The 19,923-nt window shown below is 43.9% G+C and overlaps 1 protein-coding gene across 4 annotated transcripts in view; it reads left to right on the top strand.

Moving 5' to 3' along the window:
* The window catches only part of LOC142814566 (sperm-specific sodium:proton exchanger-like), an 86,349-nt gene extending 68,768 nt beyond the window's left edge, over nt 1–17,581 (top strand). For 2 of the 4 annotated variants that reach the window (XM_075893476.1, XM_075893479.1), the window contains 11 exons: nt 281–556; nt 1,538–1,741; nt 3,254–3,466; nt 4,982–5,119; nt 6,406–6,531; nt 11,638–11,733; nt 12,704–12,883; nt 14,301–14,438; nt 15,682–15,879; nt 17,078–17,230; nt 17,325–17,581. In XM_075893476.1, coding sequence (XP_075749591.1) covers nt 281–556; nt 1,538–1,741; nt 3,254–3,466; nt 4,982–5,119; nt 6,406–6,531; nt 11,638–11,733; nt 12,704–12,883; nt 14,301–14,438; nt 15,682–15,879; nt 17,078–17,230; nt 17,325–17,387 — 1,785 coding nt within the window. In that variant the 3' untranslated portion in view covers nt 17,388–17,581. The remainder of the gene's footprint in view (nt 1–280; nt 557–1,537; nt 1,742–3,253; nt 3,467–4,981; nt 5,120–6,405; nt 6,532–11,637; nt 11,734–12,703; nt 12,884–14,300; nt 14,439–15,681; nt 15,880–17,077; nt 17,231–17,324) is intronic. The other 2 variants (XM_075893477.1, XM_075893478.1) reach the window with 2 other exon arrangements.
* The last annotated feature ends 2,342 nt before the right edge of the window (nt 17,582–19,923 follow it).

The following is a 19,923-nucleotide window of genomic DNA, read 5'->3' as shown; positions in this document are numbered from 1 at the left end:
GCTGTCACTTTTTCTGCCTTGTATTGATGGGATGTGGGGCTAGTCAAGCTGTGTTTTTATCGCAGCTTTTTTCCCGCATTCCACACCACACATTGTATAATGTAACACTGTGGTGAAATAAACTTCAAACTAAACTTCAGAACTTCAGAACTTCAGAACTTCAAAACTTCAAACTTCAGGACTTCAGAAACATCCAATGCATGCTTCAAATTGAGGTAACATTATGATCTTGCAAATACGGTACTTGCCGTGAGTTGACCATTGTGTATGCATTCTTCAGAAAGAGAGCTTGGGTACGGCACGTGATAAGGGGCTCATCGAGGACACGTCCAGCGTTTCGGAGAGTATCCATCGGGCCCTGCGCGAGCGAGTGGTCGAGCTGTTTGAGCACGCGTACTACGATGTGGTCATCGCCAGCTCCGCGATGGCGGTCGTATTTGTGTTGGCCGGCCTGCTGCGCATCGTTCTGCTGATGCCCTGGAGCAGCGCCTTCATGGCCGCGATCACAGTTGAGGCCCTGTACCTCGCCATGTTCACCATCGAGGTCACCGTCATGGTCAGTTGTGTCGAGGTTAATTCCAAATAACGTTTATGATTTAGCCCTTTGTGGGGTAATTTAACATTAAACTCTTTTTCTAAAATCTGCAGAACAACATATGGGGTAACGTAGGAAAATATTTGACACTATGTTCACGAATTTCGGCACAATAGATTCTGAGAAAAAACGGTACAGAAATGAACCACTGTCTTTACAGCAGGGCAGACTATATCAATAGTCCGCTCTCCTCCTGGCTTTGCTAACTTCGTGCGTGCTTCTGTTTGAGGTGTGCACAGCAAGTTTCGAGGTGCTTGCGGTCCTTAACGTGACTTTGCAATTTGTTGCTGTTGCTGAAACAATGCACAAGAAACGCTCAACTACCTCTGTAAGGACACGTTACACTTTCGTGTTATACCGATTGCCGTAAACGGGGATCAGCCACGTTTTTATCACTTGTTCGTTTACTCGGCCACTAGTATGAATTGCTGGCTGTTTCAGTCGTGCAAGCCCTAAGTAAGGAAAGAGGGCATAATTTAGGGGCATCTGTCTCAGCAGTGAATAATCTATCCTTTTATTTTCTTTGGTACGTACTTGGCATTTTTGTTTAAAATATTTTAGTTTTGTACATAGGTCATAGTAGGTGACACGGGGTGGCTATCATGCCAATCACTTCGTCATTGCGGTAATTTCTAACACATGTGGTGAGCACCGAAACATGGAAGAATTGAGTGAACTATTCGCAATTATTCTAAAAGCAAAACTACTAGCCACTCTTAGTTGAAAACAAATTCATGGAAGTTCTTCGCGTAGAACACATGGGGACAAAAAAAGGAGACACATGGACAAGCGCAAAGTATTTTCATGTGTATTAAAATCTCGTGGATGAGGAGCGCCCAAGAGTCACTGCATCCTTACTATAAAGTGAGATAAATGTCACCGCTTTGCTAGTTTAGTCCCGAGCGCCGACGCATCGCAGCATATCTGCACCGTACCCCGCAGGTATCGGCGTATGGGCAGCGCATCATGAGCATGGACAACTACAACCGGTTGGACGTGGCGTTGGTCGCCGTGTGCATGTTCGTGTTTGCATTACAGTGCGGCCTGTTCCTCACCAATCGAAACCAGCTGGCCAACAACGCGCTCACCGTCTGCTTCATCGTGGTCATCTCGCTGCGCTTCTCCCACGCCATCAAGTACGCAGAGGTGAGCGCGACAAGCAGGCCGCATGCTGCTGCGTGGAATAACGTGACGCAAGCTTATATATGGACACATGTACAAGTACATACGTCCATTAGGCATACGGCTGCAGTGAGCGCTAGCTAATTGACAGTCGTCCACTTCTCGCGAACGACTGGCTTGTTGAGTCACAACTGCACTGGGTCGAAGCGAAACGGGGATTAACAGAAGAGAGTCAACATGTTATCTCCTGTTTTACTTGTCAGAACTGTGGTCCCGCCGCAACATTTGCGCAAGTACGTCTGCCAATCTCGTAACGCTTGGCTGAATGAGTAAGAGGGTTGCAGTAATTCCTGAAATTCAGACGATGTGGTGTACGTGCACAAACATCGCACAATACACAAGCCTGCACCAGAAGTCACATTTCGATACGTGTATCGAAATGTGACCATCACGACAGGGAACGAACCCTAGGCCTCGAGCTCATCCTGCCACCGTGGTAGTACATTGCTCTACGGCTGACCTGAAGGTCGAAGGTTTGTTCTCTGCTGGGATGGTCACATTTTGACAAATGCGAAATGCTATACGCCCGTGCGTTGTGCGGTGTTTCTGCACATATGCGAGATGGTCTAAATTTATGGAGCCCTTCACAACAGCATGCCTCTTAATCATACAGTGGTTTCGCTGAATCAAACTGCGCAAATTATTATATTCATCCCTTCCCTATTCAATACGCGTAACACCGCTTTCTACAGTGCATGAATACACCAGGACTTTTTTTTCTATTTTGTTTTCACACGCTCGCATCCATAATTTGATCCGGCCATCTTCTTTCCTCTGTTGTTCTTTCCACTCTGGCATCTTCTTTCCACTCGATCGTGAGCACAGTTCGGCAAAAAATAAAAAAAAAGTGGAGCTCACTCAGGCTCACTCACCAAATCTGCGCTGAGCATTCTTAACAGGCTTTGTGGGCGAAAACCGCAATGCAACAAGAGTGCAAATCGCACCTGGTGCTCAACCAGACCTAGACTCGTCAAAATTTTCCTCAACCACACTAACTCCGATTAGGCTCTCGGAGATATTTCTCACCCGAACTCACGCGAACCAGGCTTCACGGTTCTGTCCGAGTCTCACGTGTCAGAGAGAGCTGACCTATAAGTACATTTGCCGCCCTATGTTCAGGAGGTTGCTAAGCCCTACTACTCATCCAACTTTGACCGGATGTCAGTGCCATGGCATTCCTTTTGCTTAAAAGAACACTACAAGGCAACGCACCTCATTTTTTCTTGTTACGTAGGACAAACTAAGGACCATCAAAATCTTTGAAATGATGGCGTACCACTAGTGCGAGAACTTTAAGTTGGCCACGCCAACCGTATTACCTCTTTGCACATTTCTCTATTACAGGGCATCTTGTTTTTCACTTCTACGAGAAAAACTTTTTTTTTGTGCGTGCGTATGCGCGTCTTTTTAACTCGAGCCGAACTTAACGGCTGAGCAGCTTTTCCTTAATTGACTTCTTTTTTTTTTCGCATACAGCTTCTGTTCGAGCGCATGGCCGACATGATGCACCGCTACCTAGACGCGAAGATCTACGATGCGTACGAGATCGGTCACGCCATCGTCACCGGCGAGGAAGAGGTACAGCAGAGCGCCTGGAAGTTCGTCAACAACGACAACATCATGGCCGACATCCGCGGACGCGCCACGCTCAACCGCCTGCTCGTGATGCGAAGGCTCGTCGAGATTCAGGTGGGCGGGCTGCTGTATGACGGGCATTGTGCGATGTTTCTGGTGGGGAGCCATCGAAAAATAGGTTGTTTTTTTGTAGCGGCACTTCGTGTGTCATCCTGCAATAGCATTTCATGTGTTATTTTCATAATAAAAAAAGCCTCACGAAGTTTTTTACGATTATGAATGTGCCTAAAATGACTTGAAGGCAAAAGACATCTTTCTTCTTTTCTTAGTCAATATACGGATGTTCCCCCACCCTTCCCCGAAAACAATTACCTTATATGACATCCCCTATACTTTATTTGGCATGATTGTCTCTTATATCTCAGTGATACTGTCTCTAAAAAAATAACGAACCCTTAAATGTATACAATTCTTTCCTCAATTACTAAACGTAATCCTCCGTCCGACTGATGAAGTTCTTGCGTTGTTGTGTGATATCTTTTGGCCTATTCAGTGAAAGCTTGCGATACTTCGTAAAACCAGCTCTCAACAGCATAACTGACTTTCTCAATGACATTGTATGGGTGAACCTAGAGATGCTTCTTGAGGTTAGAGGTGGTCATGTGAACACGAGCTAGTTCACGGGAACAGGAGCTGTTTCGGACCCATTGGAAACCAAGGGTCTTCGATTTGGCAGCTAGATCTTTGAACATGTTTGCGCATCCCAATGAAGAATGCATCATCAATGAATAAATCAAGAATAAAATGGAAAAAAACAATGTTCAGTGTTCGAATATCTCGGCACGTAATATTTAGCATTTGTGTAATTTCAAAGTTGTGACTACAACTTAATTTGGCGAATTGTACCCACCACGGTGGTCGAGTGATCACGATGCTCGACTGCTGACCCGCAAGTCGCGGGATTGATTCCCGTCTACAGCGGCCCCATTTACGCTGGAGGTGGAAATGCAGGAGCCTCGTTTGCTTAGATATAGGTGCACGTTAAAGAACCCCGGGTTGTCGAAATTTCCAGAGTCCACAGCGGCGTCTATCAATCATATTGTCACGGGGTCGTAACGCGGGCGAAGGGAGCAGACTGCAGATGTTAAGATTAAACTGTTTATTTAGCCGAGCTTGTGCCACGGAAAAGGATAATCAGATTACAGCAAGACACCGGCACTGATAGTGGCGAACAGAGCATCGGCCGTCCATCAACTGACAAGCGACCAAGCGTGTCGGCATTCGTACATGTGCCGTCGAATATTCCAGCCGCATCACTGGTCGTCACGTAAGCTCCGGCATAATATCGAGTGTTCTCGTCTTGCAAGCAATTTTAACAAAACTGTCTAGAATAATCACGAACCTTTTAGAACAACGAGGCGCAGTTTGCACTGAGCCTTTCAAGCAAGCTTTGTTGGTTAAAACCGAATGCAACAAGAGTGAAAAGCAAGAAACGCGCGTGGCAATGTTTTGGTTTCAGGGCGCTATACCCCAACAGTTATTATTTTGTGTGCAAAGCTAGGAACTTTCCAGTACCCCTTTGCATAGATGGGGTGCATTCTTAAACTATATCTCTTTTGTGTGTTCTAGTCTCGCTTCCCAGACATTATGGTGGCCTTTCGTAGTCGTCAAGCGAGCACCACCATCTTGGACGATGTACTCAGAAGCGTGCAGGAGCACAAGGCCGAAGGGCTGCTCGACGCTAATGCTGTCCTCGAACTGCAAGGGGTGAGCAGACATCCATTGTTATTTTTAAGAAACCACATTTCACTATGAACTTTTATATATAGATGACATGTACTTTCATTGTAGCTGTTCAGACATAGAACGGAAACATGAAAATAACCAAAGAACCTTGAGAGGCTAAGGGACGCTGTGGGCGATGGAATGGGGATTTCTATAACAATTGAAGAAAAAATTAAGGTAAAAATTAATTAAGAAAAAATTAAGGTAAAAAATTTAGTCGCCAAAACAACGATATTAATTTCAGGGCTTGAATAGCGGGCGGCACCTAGTGAATTTTGATTTCCCATTGTTCTTTGGCACGCACCTAAATCTAAGTACACTGACGTGTTTTGCGTTTCGTCCACATCTAACCATGGCCGCCGTGGCCATGTATCGCACCATTTAGAAAGCTCCTTGTCGTGCTATGCAACGCGACAACACAGCAACTAATCACTACAGCCCGTGGCCTAATTATGAGACCCCACTAACACCATGGCGCGCACTATGATGGCGTAGTTGATATTGTGATGAAACTTGCCATTTTGACCGGAATGAAATTTTACGGGGATGTGTAATCTGCAGACACTGATAGCACTGATAGTGATCGACTTAGCTACCCCACCACATATCTATATATGGTACGACACGTACACCTATTGTAGGAGGTGAATTGAAGGTAAGACAGAAAACATCAAGAACTAAACGATGTCAGCTATACGAGGTGTAATTCAATGGTGCTGATACATCGAAAATAATAATAATTACTATTATTATTATTATTATTATTATTATTATTATTATTATTATTATTATTATTATTATTATTATTATTATTATTATTATTATTATTATTATTAATATTATTATTATTATTATTATTATTATTATTATTATTATTATTATTATTATTATTATTATTATTATTATTATTATTATTATTATTATTATTATTATTATTAGTAGTAGTAGTAGTAGTAGTAGTAGTAGTAGTAGTAGTAGTAGTAAAAATAGAAGTAGTAGCATTCACTGCGTGAGACTTGTCAGCGTGTTCTTCTGGGGGACGCTCTTCTGGGTTTGTTCGAGCACGTGCAATATACCTCAGTGACTTCAATTCATCACATCCATTTTATTCTAGTGCAATTAAGATTGTGCATAAGTGAAGTATTGTTATACATCTAAACAATTTCTTTCGCATTTTGGTAAATAATACCTACGCTCTAGTCGTTATCTACCCCTTGCTTTAAACTTATGTCGTCTGCATCGTAGTTCATATTTTCCTGTCATCGCAGATGCTCAAGGCACGACGCATGCGCGTCATTGCTGGTCCCTGCAGCCTGCCTACCAGCTACAAGCCTATCGCCATGCTGCGCGTGATTCCCTGGATTGACTCGGACAGCGTGCGACAGTTCCTCGCTGTGCGTGTCAATCTCGCTATGCCAAGCTCGACGTAGTTGTCATGATGCAGTAGGCGGTTTTAGTATAGCGCACGCAAACTTTTACTTCAACATTTATCGCCTCTCCGCATGAGTCATACGCTGACCACTTGGGTACGTGCGTTAGTCACGAAAATAGCGTATCGTAAGCAACACTTATCTTTTATATTACCAACCTGTCTCATCAGTGATTGCAGTGATTGCCTCGTTTTGAATGTCAGACTATGCGAATTATTGCGTTGTGTACCACCCTGTGTAGTGGGCAGACGATTCGAGTGTTTGGAGTCTGATCTTGAAAAAACAATTATTCCTGATGCGCTAAATTGAAAATGTGTTTGAACATATCAGAATACTATCATTTACAATTTACGAACTAAAGGAACGAAGTGTCCAGTTCATACTTTGTAAACAATGTCTAAGTGCAGTGCGCTCAAATAGTTTGAGCTGTGCGTCACCGCCTCTTTTTGCTGACGTCGCTCGCGCCGCCGCCGAAGTCTTGAGAGTGACCATGCCACCGCCGCCATGCAATATTTGCGGCGCCCAGTCTTTTAGTCTAACGCGAATGGGTAATGTGGGCAATAAATACATCACCCGGAAAGCTTTACTTGATTTCTCCACGATTCTCTATTCCAGCTCCCACTGATTGGGGGCAGCTCGGCCAGCAGCGCGCTCTCTCTTTGCGGTTTTTCTCTTCAACGTCATTTTGATGGCACGAAGTTATCATAACTGTCGACTTATATTGGAAGAACAGAATGCGCTTGAGCCATAAAGGAGAGGGGACACAGAAGACAGCACGCATAGTATTGATAAACCAACCTCCACTGAAGCCGCTACTTGTTCGTGCTTGTGCTCGTGCAGCTTTTGCTTTTCGTATTTTATTGGTGATTGAGGTGCGCTGATGGGAAAAGAACCAAAATTAAAGAGCGAGCGCATCTCGCGTCCGCAAGTCAACCTCCTCCAACGCCCCCCCCCCCCCCCTAGTACTCCATGCTTTGGTCACAGCTCCCAGCATGCTCCTCTTTACATATTTATGGCTGGGGAGTTATTCTCGAAGTGTACCCCTTTTGAATGGTCCATTTTAGCCGTAGTTAAGCGGCTGGAGTTCGGCGACCAGCTCGACCTCGTTTTCAGACTTCTTTATTTTTTATACTCAATGATACTCAATGTCACTTTTATATCACGTATCTTCAACAATTTTCGACATAAATGAGAGGAACAGAATGCGTTTCCGCACAATGGCCGCAGCACTCGAATAACTTGTGCTCGCCTAAGCCATTCAATTAGGTTTAATGCGGCCGCCCGTGTAACGCGCGTGTGACTGTCAGTGCGCATTTTCTGCATCTTTTTCAAACATCTGCCACAGTGAAAGGCAAGTTCACACTTGATAAGTTCCTGTTTCTGTAGATTTCCTGCACTTTTTTCTTATGGTGGAATTGAGCTGGTGGTTTGGGTTCATCGATGTGGTCAAGAGCAAACATCCCAGTTCACCGTTATCTTGAGTAACTGAAGGCACTCTACCGAAATGAACCGCGGATATATCCTTTATATGGACACATTGGAAATGACTCCCCGGAAGTTGCCGAATCTTTCTCTCCTCCATCAGCCTCAAGAGTATCGCCTGACCTCAAAACTGCGCTGTCCTCCAGCCTTAAAACGCGATGACCCAGCTGGCTGGATAGCATATTCGTGAAGTCCTACTACATTGGACCTACTACATCGTGCATATATAACTGAAATAAGTTATATCCAGGGTGCTTCAGTGCTTCAAAAGAACCAAGCAATAAAAAGTTAAAAATGAGTGCTACGCGCCTCCAGCTAGCGCAGTATTGTTCCTAGCTGTTTGTAGCACGTCAGAATAATTTTTTTGAACCGCCAAGCACGGTAACTAACAAAGATTGCTTAACTTTTTAAATACTTACTCTATAGAAAAAACTTCAGTACAAGACTTGTAGCTCTTATCCACAAATAACAAAATTTTGAAGTTACGATAAGATGACAATGGTGGCAATTTTTTTTCAGTGTTTGTTTAACGTGAGCGAAATTTAAAAAATGCCATGTGATTGCCGCCTAATGCGCGGTTCTTTCAGAGCCCTCAAATGTAAGTTGATGATGATGATGAGTGGTTTTTAATGGTGCAAGGGTCAATTGATGGCCAGAGAGCGCCATGCCTCAAATGTAAGTTGAACGAATTGGCGAAGGCTTCTCATGCACGAAGGTCGGTTGAACAGGCTGTCGGTGACTACGATGGACATTAAGCGATGGTTGGAAGGTACCATTAAAAAAATGGGGGGGGGGGGGGGCTGAAAGAAAGAAACGAAGATAATAAGTTTCGACGAAACAGCGGCTGTCACGTGCAAGTATGTTTCTCTATGCGTGCATTGCGATACGAAACCGGGCACAGCATTCGGCGCAGCACAGAGATGTTTTTTTGGGGGAGGGGGGGGGGGGCAACAATAAACATTATGGTGGGAAAGAGAGTGCCATTTTAATAAAAGAAAGATATCAAAAACACGATGGTAATATGTGGTGCGCAGTTTTTTTTTTTTTTTTTTGAGACGCTTTGACAAGGGAAAGTCTTAGTCCGAAATAATGCGTTTCACTAATGAAGAACGTTCGAATGTGGTTCTCGTCCTCGGCCGAGGGAACGTAAACAGGAGAAAGGCGGCAATATTATTTCTCAGATGGCACCCAGGAATTCGGTAAAATAGTTCAACATTGGTGCGACATTATGAAACGCTCATGGAGACAGGCACGTTCAAAAAACAACGTCAACGCACAAAAGGTGTAATTGAGTCTCTTAAAACAGACATTTTCCTCTTAAAACAGACATTCTTGCTTACATGTTAGCCAATCCTCACGCAATCTCGCGCGACGTTAGTGCTGTGACCGGCGTTTCTAGCAGTGGTGTTTTGCGCGTACTCAAGAGTGGAGGACTTCACCCACACCATGTTCACATGCATGAACAGCTGGAAAACCGAGATTTGCAAAGTCGTCTTGACTTCTGATACTAGATACTCATACAGGAAGAAGATAATCCCGGCTTCCTGAAGAGCATAGTCTGGTCTGATGAAGCTCGCTTCTCGCGCAATGCCCAAGTCAATGTTCACAGTGGTCATTACTGGAGCGCAACAAATATTCACAGGCTGTTGCCGTCATAACACCATGGTCGTGGTCTTTCACTGTTTGTTGCGGCCTTTACGACGGCAAAATTATTGGCCCGGTCTTTTTCGATGGAACACTCACCATGGAACGCAAGATAGGCAAAATACTAAACGGCCCGCTGGGTGTCTTCACCTGCATCCTCTTTCTAGCTCAGCTTGGGAATATCTGGTTCCAGCAAGACGGAGCTCCTCCGCACAGCTTCGCGCGGACTCGAACGTGGCTTGATCGAGAATTTCCCGAGAAATGGATCGGACGTCTCGAACCTGTAGAGTGGCCCTCAAGATCCCCAGATTTGACTCCGCTAGATTTCTTTCTATAGAGATACATTAAAGACCACGTCTACACTGAAGCGACGACAACGCCCGGAAGACTGATGTCTAAAATAGTAGATGTGTGCCGCTCTATTACTGCACGAATGCTACGAAACGCGACAGAAAATGAGCTGACTCGATGTAGATTGTGCACGCATAGGGGCTGATGGAGGGCTGCTTGAGCACGCTATGTAACTGCCCATGACGTGTCAATAAAAGCGCTTTGGACTTTGCAATTAGGCTGATCTCTTTTTAACACCTAGCTCTCCTACTATTTAAAAAATAGCTATAAGAGCACAGAACACTTTTATGTTCTGTTTATTTAAACGCACTGAGCTCTAAAATACGGGTACTAAACGTGAATTTCTAAATGGAGACGAAGTACGAGCAATAAGCTCTTGAACTCATAACCAATCGTGCCGTATTCCTTGCAAGTATTGAGCTACCGCACCGAATCGATGCAGATACGATAAGAAAAAACTTCTTGAATAATCACCGTTGACGTTTTTTATAGTCTTTTTTTATCGAAATTTCACTCTCTCCCCGACTATCTTTTTTTTTCGTTGGCTCGAAAATAAAAAAAAAACTTCTGCACTGCGCTGAAAGCTGCCTCCGGTCTCGCAATGCAATGTACGTGGCAGCCGCCTTTTCGTCGAAGTTTATTGTCCTCGTTTCTTTCTTTCGCCCCCCCCCCTTTTTTTTAATGGTACCATCCAACTATCGCTTAATGTCTATCGTAGTCACCGATAATGTTCAAGCGACCTTCCTGCGTGAGAAGCCTTCGCTAGTTTGTTCTACTTACACTTGGTGGCACTCAAAGCACCGCGCGTTAGGCGGCAATCACGTAGTATTTTTTTTTAATTTCGCTCTCTTTAAACAAACACTGGGAAAAAAATTAACCAGCGTTGTCATCTCACCATAACTTGAAAATTTTGTCATCTGTGGATAAGAGCAACAAGTCTTGTATTGAAATGTTTTCCCTCGAGTAAGTATTTAAAAACTTCATTAAGCAATATTTGTTAGTTACCGTGCTTGGCGGATCAAAACAATTATTCTGACGCGCTACATACAGCTAAGAACAATACTGCGCTAGCTGGCAACTCGTAGCACTCATTTTTAGTTTTTTTATTTCTTAGTGCTTTTTAGGTGGAACACCCTGTATATCGAAGTGGTTATGCCGTTCTTTTTAACACGTTTTTGTATGTAGGTATGTATGTATGTATGTATGTATGTATGTATGTATGTATGTATGTATGTATGTATGTATGTATGTATGTATGTATGTATGTATGTATGTATGTATGTATGTATGTATGTATGTATGTATGTATGTATGTATGTATGTATGTATGTATGTATGTATGTATGTATGTATGCATGTATGTATGTATGTATGCACGTATGTATGTTACTTTACATGTACCAAACCACCAGACACACTTGCTCTGTTGCGGGAGAAGCGGGTTGTAATGCTACTGCGGTTGTACATTTTTGTCGTTGTATTACCGGTGTTTGAATAAGCGTAGGAAGGAAGTTTTCATGCTGTGCATCTTAAGACGGAATTTTCATCTGACACCCACCCGAATGCTTATGGGCGTCTCGTTCTTACCACCAGATCCAAATCAGGCCGGTCTCTTTCGCCCCCGGCGAAGTGATCGTGGAGCGAGGGGAGGAGAACCCGATTTTGCTCACTTACTCCGGAATCCTCAAAGTACGTGCACCTGTTTTGTTCTGCGAAACTGAAATAAAATCTACCTTTGTGGCAAGGGAATATCTCGAAAGCCAGAGAATCCGCCTGAAGATAAGTTGTTGGAGCATAAAGACAAGAATTACTTAGCGCAAGAAAAACGCAGCGCGCGGGAAAGGTGCACAAGGGACCAACGCATTTGTCCCTTGTGTACCTTTTCTGTATGCCTTTTTCTTTCACTATAATTCTCGCCAGTTCAGATATCTGTCCTAGATTAAAGGAGCACCAGCTCGTCGTTGCATGCCATACCTTTTTATTCGCGTGGGCTCATCAATTTAGCTTTTTCAGTGCAAGTTGGCTACATCGAAACCTAAATGAATTAAACGCCGAAACTGATGATAACTTACCCGCCACAGTCATTCGAGTAATGCATACTGCGCCAAGATCAGTGCAGTCACGCTTCTGACGTACCAGTACTTGTACATAACAACGGTACTTCGCCTCTCATTTCCTACTTTAGGAGCGAAGCTCCTTGTAGTCTAGCGCCGTCCAATCCTCTGGCGTAGCCAGCACAACATATTCACAGACAGGCAAACAGACGGACAGACGGATGAACGTCTCACCACACTCATCATCATTCACTCCGTAGATATGCTGCGATATTGTTTTACTTTAACATAGTTACCATTGAATCAACGTACCAGAACCTTCTACTGCATGGCTCCAGTTCATACTGTCTCATTTTATGCTTGATACCCTTGAAAAGGGAGCCTCGAATGTTCAGTAAAGTGCATCACCAATGCAAGAGTATGGTTTGTTTAGTTGGTTCATGAATATTATGGAAGATCGGCGCAGAATAAGGATCGTTGGAACACATTGGACGCAACACAGTTTGTCTACTCAACTTCTGATAGTATAGACAGCGTAGTTTCCTGTGCGTTTCGCGGTGCCTCCTTGTTGCACTGTTCTGTCGTAAACTGCATCACCGTCGCAGGTCGAAGGTGAGTTCGTGAACCCCCGCGACGGCTCGCTCCCGAACTCGGTGTCGCAGCTGTTCTTCTACAACGAGGGCTACTTCCTCGACTACGTGAGCGCGCCCGCTTGCCTCGGTGTGCTGGGGCTCGTCACCAACGAACCCTCCATCACACGCGTGGTCGCAGAGACGCAGATATATGTGAGCACCAACGGGAATAGCCTATGAATGACCGGTAAAAGGCATCCGGTTTTTCGTAGCGCACTCTATAGGAAAAAATTATGGCGAAGCTTGCATACATGTCTCACAAGAGATGAAACTGTGAGGCTGGATGGTATTAAATTCTAATATGGCTGCTCGTAGGTGTCGTTGTGGGTTTTAGCAAGGTGATGCCGAACTGTTTTTAGCTTGCCTTAAGGTCGTTTGTAGCTTGTTTCTAGCATGTTTCTGGCTTTTTTTAATCTTCAGCTAGGCGATTTCAGGTTGTTTCTAAGTAATCACTAAGATTTCAGTTCACTGTAGCAAGTTTCTAGGTACCTCCTAGGTTCCAAGCTATGTTATTTTTTAGGCAGCTTCTAGGTCATTGCTGGGCTTTAAAGGGACTGTCTACCATTCTAATAAGTTTACCTGCGAGCATTTCTTGTCCTACCAATAGATTTTCAAGATTGCCCACGTTCGCTGTTGGGTGACGCTAGTGGTCACCTTTTATCAACTTTGAACATCAAGTAAAAATTATACTTTCTTCTTTCTTGGTTGAAGGCATGCTCGTTGCCGCTGATGTGGTGAACAATTTTTTCGTTTGCGCCACAATCGGAAAAAATTTTCCGAGCGGTAGACAGTCCCTTTAATTAGTTGTTATTGTTGTTATCTTTTATTTGTGGGTTAGTGGCTGTTTTGCAAAAGTTCAAAGGCTCCCAGCTGTCTCAAGCCTTGCGTGACATTATGCAAGCTTTACTGCTTCTTTCTCTCCTTTCTTCCTTTCGCTTTCTGTCTCCCTTTCGTTCTAGCTCTACTTCTCATTTTTCTTTCTATTTTTTTTCTCCATTTCCCTACTTCACGAGTTTCAAGTTTTGTACTTCACCGATCAGAGTTTTCGTTTCACACTTGCACCTGCTGTTCTCTGCATACGGAGCTTAGCAGTTATAATGAATTAGGCATGAGGTACGGAAGCTTAAACGGCTTTACTGTACAGGGATTCAAGAAATCACCGACGGCTCATGATGATAATAGCTCTTTGTACTCATTGTGCACACCAAAGTTATTACGGCTGGCTTAAGCAGTCTGGAGTTCTGACTTCTCACGTATGAGATAACCTTTAGGCACGTGAAGTCTCTTCGGAGATTATTAAACTCTACTCAGAAAGTCGTGGGACACAAAAAAAAGGGGGACCCACGTGTCTCTTTAAAGAAAGCGATACAGGAGGCAAGCCAAAACTCTCTGAACAGGATATCACATACTCGTCTCTCTCTCTCTCTCTCTCTCTCTCTTGGTGCTCCTGAGGACTATGTGTTTATTCAGACATCACCCTTCAATAGTCTCAGGTCCGTCTGTTCTGGGCCGACTCTGCTCGGCTATGGCTGCGCCGACGCGCATGCTCACCTAGGCCATGCTTATGCAGGCGTACGTGGTACCTAGGGAGCGCGTCATGAACGCAATACAGATCTTCACCAGGCCTCCGAGCTTCCTGTACCAGATTTGGTCTCACATTGCCAAGATCATCGCCTTCATGGTACTGCAGGCGCACCCAAAATACCAGGTTGGTAGCAGTGTTTACCTCACAATGGTCTACAAAACAATAGTTTGTAAGGACGAAGATTCCTAACCGTGAGGGCATGTGAAACTCTGGCTTAGCCGTGCTCTCATGTTTCCTGGAGCTGCGAATAATGCAGGGTGCCCCAGTCATGTTTTGCTATAGTTTAAAACTATGCCGAAACCTCAATTACCCGCGACCAAATGCACGTTGCAGACCTCTTGCCTGTAGTAAGTCAAGCTATATTTTGTGTTCTGGTCAATTAATTGCTTAATTATGTCACTAACAAGCTTTTGAATCGACAAAACTCGCCAGAACTTTCCACAAGAAAGTTGTAAATCGGGACGCAAAACGTCCGTTTAGACAGTTTAGCTGTTGACCCGGAGGTCGCACGCCCGAATCCCGGCTTCAGCGGCTGCATTTTCGATGGAGGCGAAAATACTGCAGTCCCGTGTGCTCAGGTTGGTTGCATGATAAAGAACCTTGGTTGGTCTAAATTTCTGGAGCCCTCCACTGCAGTGTCTCTCATAATCGTATGGTAGTTTTGGGACTTTAAGCCCCGCATATCAAACATTAGAATTTCTAGCTTGCTATACTTTAGGTATTAAAGTTTTTCTGCCTACTGCGTATGGAGCCCACAAAATGCAAATAAATACCACGTGAGATGCCCCCTTTCACGCTTATGCACTCTAAGGTTCGAGTGCTCTCTAACGTTCCACGTGCAAACAATATGCTTCCCTCGCACCGGTTCGTTGCAGCTATGAGCAAACGCTGCGGCGATCGCTAGTGTTGCTGCTACCGAAACGTGTTCGTCGCACAGCCGCTACCATTGCCACTGCTCTGTAGAGGCAGCACAGCTGAGAAAATACTGTAGTCGTTTGCATGTGCAAAATTTGGGAGCACAAGAATCATCCCGCACACTCGCGCACGAGTGGGCATGTCACGTAGTGTTTTTTTTTTATTTTACGCACTTCTGTAGTAAGCACTGATATCGAAGAGATAGAAGCTTTTTGATCAGACGTCTTGATCAACTTCCTTATGAGAATTCTTTGGCTAGCTTTGTTGCTTCAAAAGCAACACTGCACTTTCTTTTACACCATGTAGTGGTGTAACGAAAGTGCGGTGGTATGACTGTAGTGATACGGTGCAGTGGTACGCCTGTAGTGATGCGTGTGTATCTTATGTGGTGCAATAAACCATGAGACCTGCACTGCAGCGACGATCTCGCAATTCTTTGCTTCCTTTGCAGACGTGGCCCCTGGACAAGATCAGTCAGAGGCTGGAATCCTTCCTCTTGCCGGACCTGGAACGCTGCTCCAAGTTCAACTTGAGCGCAGAGATAGAGGACGCAATCTTGATACAAGGCACGGCCCTCGATCCCGACACGCAATGTTCTTTCGTCGCTCCAATCTACCTGTCATCACAGACGATGAAGATTACCTTCCCGGTAACGTCCATAAGTTCGCTAATATTGGCCATGGTAGATTAAGAGTTCCTGTTGCGCTTATCAGGATGCGGTTTCGATTCCCAGTGACGGTGAGCACGCGGTGTAGAATTAAGATCTCGATGGAGGAAGAAAATTCAAGGGCTTGTTTCTTGGTTTCATACAACGTTATTAAAAATCGACAGATAATGAAGCCAATGATGGTATCGGGTACGCTAATTGTGCCATTTACGTGCATCGTAGTAATATTGATACTCGTGCGAAGAAAGTAATGTGAACGAGAAGACTGCCTGCTGACAGCACCAGCTGGGACCGAACGTATACAAGCTACGGAGCTGAAGGTTGTATCTTCTGTCCATGCAGGCAGCAGGTTGTCTTTTTGTCCACTTTTTCTTCGCATCTCACCAACACCATAATCAGAAATCTGCTTACACCCCCAGCAGGTCGCAAGCCTCTCCCGGTGTTTTTTTTCATTTATATTTAGGTAAATGTGAAAATGTAGTCTACGTTATTAAAGCCGGCTATCCCAACATCATATGGCAGTAATGTACAAGGTTAACATAAAAATACAAAAAATGAGGAATAAAAGAAAAAAAAGTAATCAGGGGCACTTAGTACGTATATACACTATAGTGCTTATAAAAAAAATATATGAGCACTGCATGTATGGGCATAGTTCAGTTCGTATATCAGGATCACATTGAGAATAAAGTCCGTACGAATAGTGGCAATGTTTAATATGAACTAAAGAGAGTTCATTAAGTTTGTGTCCATTAAAAAATATGGAGGGCGCATACTGCGTGCCTCTGATTATCAGAATGTGGCCACGGTTCAAGTGCTTTTCCAATCGCAATGGTCTTCTGTCGAGTCGGTTCAAGCGATCACACATTCCGGCGCGCTGTTCATCGTATTGAGGGCATTCTATAAGGATATGCTCTTCTGACACGTCGACATGTTGTTGTTGTTGTTGTTGTTGTTGTTGTTGTTGTTGTTGTTGTTGTTGCTGTTGTTGCTGTCGTTGTCGTTGTCGTTGTTGTTGTTGTTGTTGTTGTTGTTGTTGTTGTTGTTGTTGTTGTTGTTGTTGTTGTTGTTGTTGTTGTTGTTGTTGTTGTTGTTGTTGTTGTTGTTGTTGTTGTTGTTTCTTCCTTGACTTGGGCTGCGTCTGTTGCGCTACCTAAGAAACTACTCGGTTTCACCCAAGCAGTTTTACCAGGACCGAATTCGCCCGGTGTTACTGATAATCGCCAGCAAGGACTACAAGCTTCCGCCGGAAGTGGACTGGCTCCGGAACGACGGAAACAACGAAAAGCAGGACGAGTACGAGGAAGACTTCAGAATATTGAATAGTGCAACGGTAGGGTTCTATAAGCACTCACCATTTTATGGAATTAGAGCAGATCAGTGCCACAATTCGCACCTCTCACTGAGCATTTTGTTGTTTTTTTCAGGAACGTGGCGACGACTCAGCGGATAAGCTCGGGTCGCACCGTCAAAGTGTAGATCTATATTGAGAGATAGCGGCAAGACCTATGACGTGATGACGAACTTGCTGAGTGGTAATGCGATGCGTTAGTTTTTTGTTACTGCGGCGAGTATATTTTATAGTATCAATGATTTTATAATATCAATGATTTCGTGTATTCACGAGCCAAAAGAAGTGAGGAAATAATGCTATTTCGAATAAACGATATTGGCGCCTCGTGAAGATGACGCTTTTGTTCTCTGCAAGAAGAGTCCTTCACCTTCGTGACCACCAGTGAAGGGCCAGCTGTTGTCATTTCATCTATCAGTTATTCCCACAGATTTTATGTATATTTCAGATATTAAGCCAAAAGCCTCAAGATGCCACCGCAAGCCTGAAGTCGCCGTTGGCGGCGTCGGCATCAACAATGATGACGTCACCCTAACGACACCCGATGGCACAATTGCAGACATCACCCTATGACACCATTAAATCACGTGGCGACGTCACTATGTGACGTCATTAAGACGTCACATTTCACCAGATATGTGACGCCATTATGACGTCACTACGAAGGGACATTACATTCTCACTTGGTCGACAGTGGTCCGATCGCAGAGTCACGGAAACCACGTTCGGTACAGAAGGCTTCCAATACTAGCGCTACCAGGTAGGAAAGAGAAATTAACCAAGAAATCAAAACTAGCAAAAAAGTAGCCAACCTGATCAAGAGGCAGTAAACGTTGCCAAAACTAGGCAAAAGTAGCCGCGCGTGTGTTAAAACGTACGCGAGGTTGTTATTGAAGTGTAAAGTATTGTGGTAACGCAACTAAGTGCAGAAAAAAACCTTTCGAAATAATATTTTCTGCGATAAAAGCATCTTTTTTTTTTTACTTCAACGATAGTTTCGTCCACGCTGATGAATTCACATGTGCTTTCTCAGGCTGACTCTCTCTCTCCACACATGCCCTGCGTTGCTTCTCTTGGAAGCTACGGACAGCACAGATGACCACTGCATGCATGAGGGTGCTCAAAATGGCGGTGTCTGTGATTGAAGCATAAATTATATTCAATTCCATGATCACAAATCCAAACAGTTTGTCAGATATCTCAGTGCGCCCTGAATTTTCAGCGCTTTTGGTTCTTCTGTCCATTCCCAATTACACTTCCCCTCAGGAACTTCATTTTTGGGAGCTGGAAGCACACCGTCGTCATACGTTTCGACCCCATCGGCTGCGACGCCCCGAGACTGATAACTGGGTTTAAATCAAAGCAACACGAAACTAGCCATTCAGTTGTAAAGTATCCAAGTCGTTTTTTTTTATCTGCCGTCGCCAGTTGAAAACTGGCGCAAAGTAAACAAACCTGGCAACCATGTCCAAAGCTTCTAATCCCGGAGGCCGGGTAATACCACGTCGATTGCAGAAAGTTTTCGGTAGGAGGGATTGATGCAATCGTCTGAGAACAACCAGAAGGGATGGTGGATCAGGGTAGTTTTGATCTCAAGTATCTAAATTAACATGAATAAATACTTTGAACTACTTTATTATTCAGTATCAATACAAGTCTTATGTGGTCATTTCTTTTCTTACAAATAGATCGTTTTTTGGCAAATCCCTCTGAGCGCGTGTAAGCCATACATACAGGCAATCATCACAATCATATTCTTCTTCGTCGCCGTCGTCGTCTTACTTATTCACCTTCGAGTCGCATTCGGCAAATACATGAGGGACCGTGACTAGACTTCTTTTTACCGATGACGTGCTCATTTAAGCGTGCATTTTATTTTTGGTACAGCAAATCATTACCACGTGTGGAACGACGCAAGTTATGCAACAAGCGTATAAACGAAATTGAAGATGTTGCGTCATTCTACGGCAGTAGCAGTTGAGCGCTCTAAATTAGATCTGCCCGCTATCCGTCTCACCCGCCAATCGCAACACCAGATGGTCGAAAATTTCAGAGCCTTCCACTAAGCCATCTCATAATCATACGTTGCTTTCGGCACGTAAAACTTATATATTATTACAGTATGCTATCACTTAGGCCCATGTGTCTGCCTTTCGATAAATTAGCTTTCCCTCCCTCTCTTATTTTCCCGGCCATTATGGCAGTGGTGACGCGTCGTGTATATGATGAGGTGTCTCGAGGCCAAAGATTGCACCATACCCATTATTATTATTATTATTATTATTATTATTATTATTATTATTATTATTATTAATCTTTTGAACTTTGTAAACAGCCTAAAAATATATTCCGCGGCAATAATTTATAGTCTCCGCGTAACATGTCTTCACCCCTGGTCTATTAATTTACTGATTTTTATTAGATAATGTGAGATTACATAGCATAAAAGAAAAATTCGCTATTACACTTCAAGTTTTGCCAATAATGCACAAGATTGCGCAGCATATCAATAAACTAATATGCAGTCAAAAATGAAACACATTCAGTGTGGCAAGCCGCACAACCACGGGTACCTTTCGCATTTGCCCCTCGTATTTCGACGAAGTATGTTGTGGATGCACGAGCAAAAAAAGAGGAAATAATAAATGCTCTTTTTCTTTGTTAGATACATTATT

The sequence above is a fragment of the Rhipicephalus microplus genome, chromosome 4 (genome assembly GCF_043290135.1).
Source record: "Rhipicephalus microplus isolate Deutch F79 chromosome 4, USDA_Rmic, whole genome shotgun sequence".
Classification (NCBI taxonomy): domain Eukaryota; kingdom Metazoa; phylum Arthropoda; class Arachnida; order Ixodida; family Ixodidae; genus Rhipicephalus; species Rhipicephalus microplus.
Note: the sequence above shows the minus strand (reverse complement) of the source record. Positions and strands in the feature narration are given on the sequence as shown.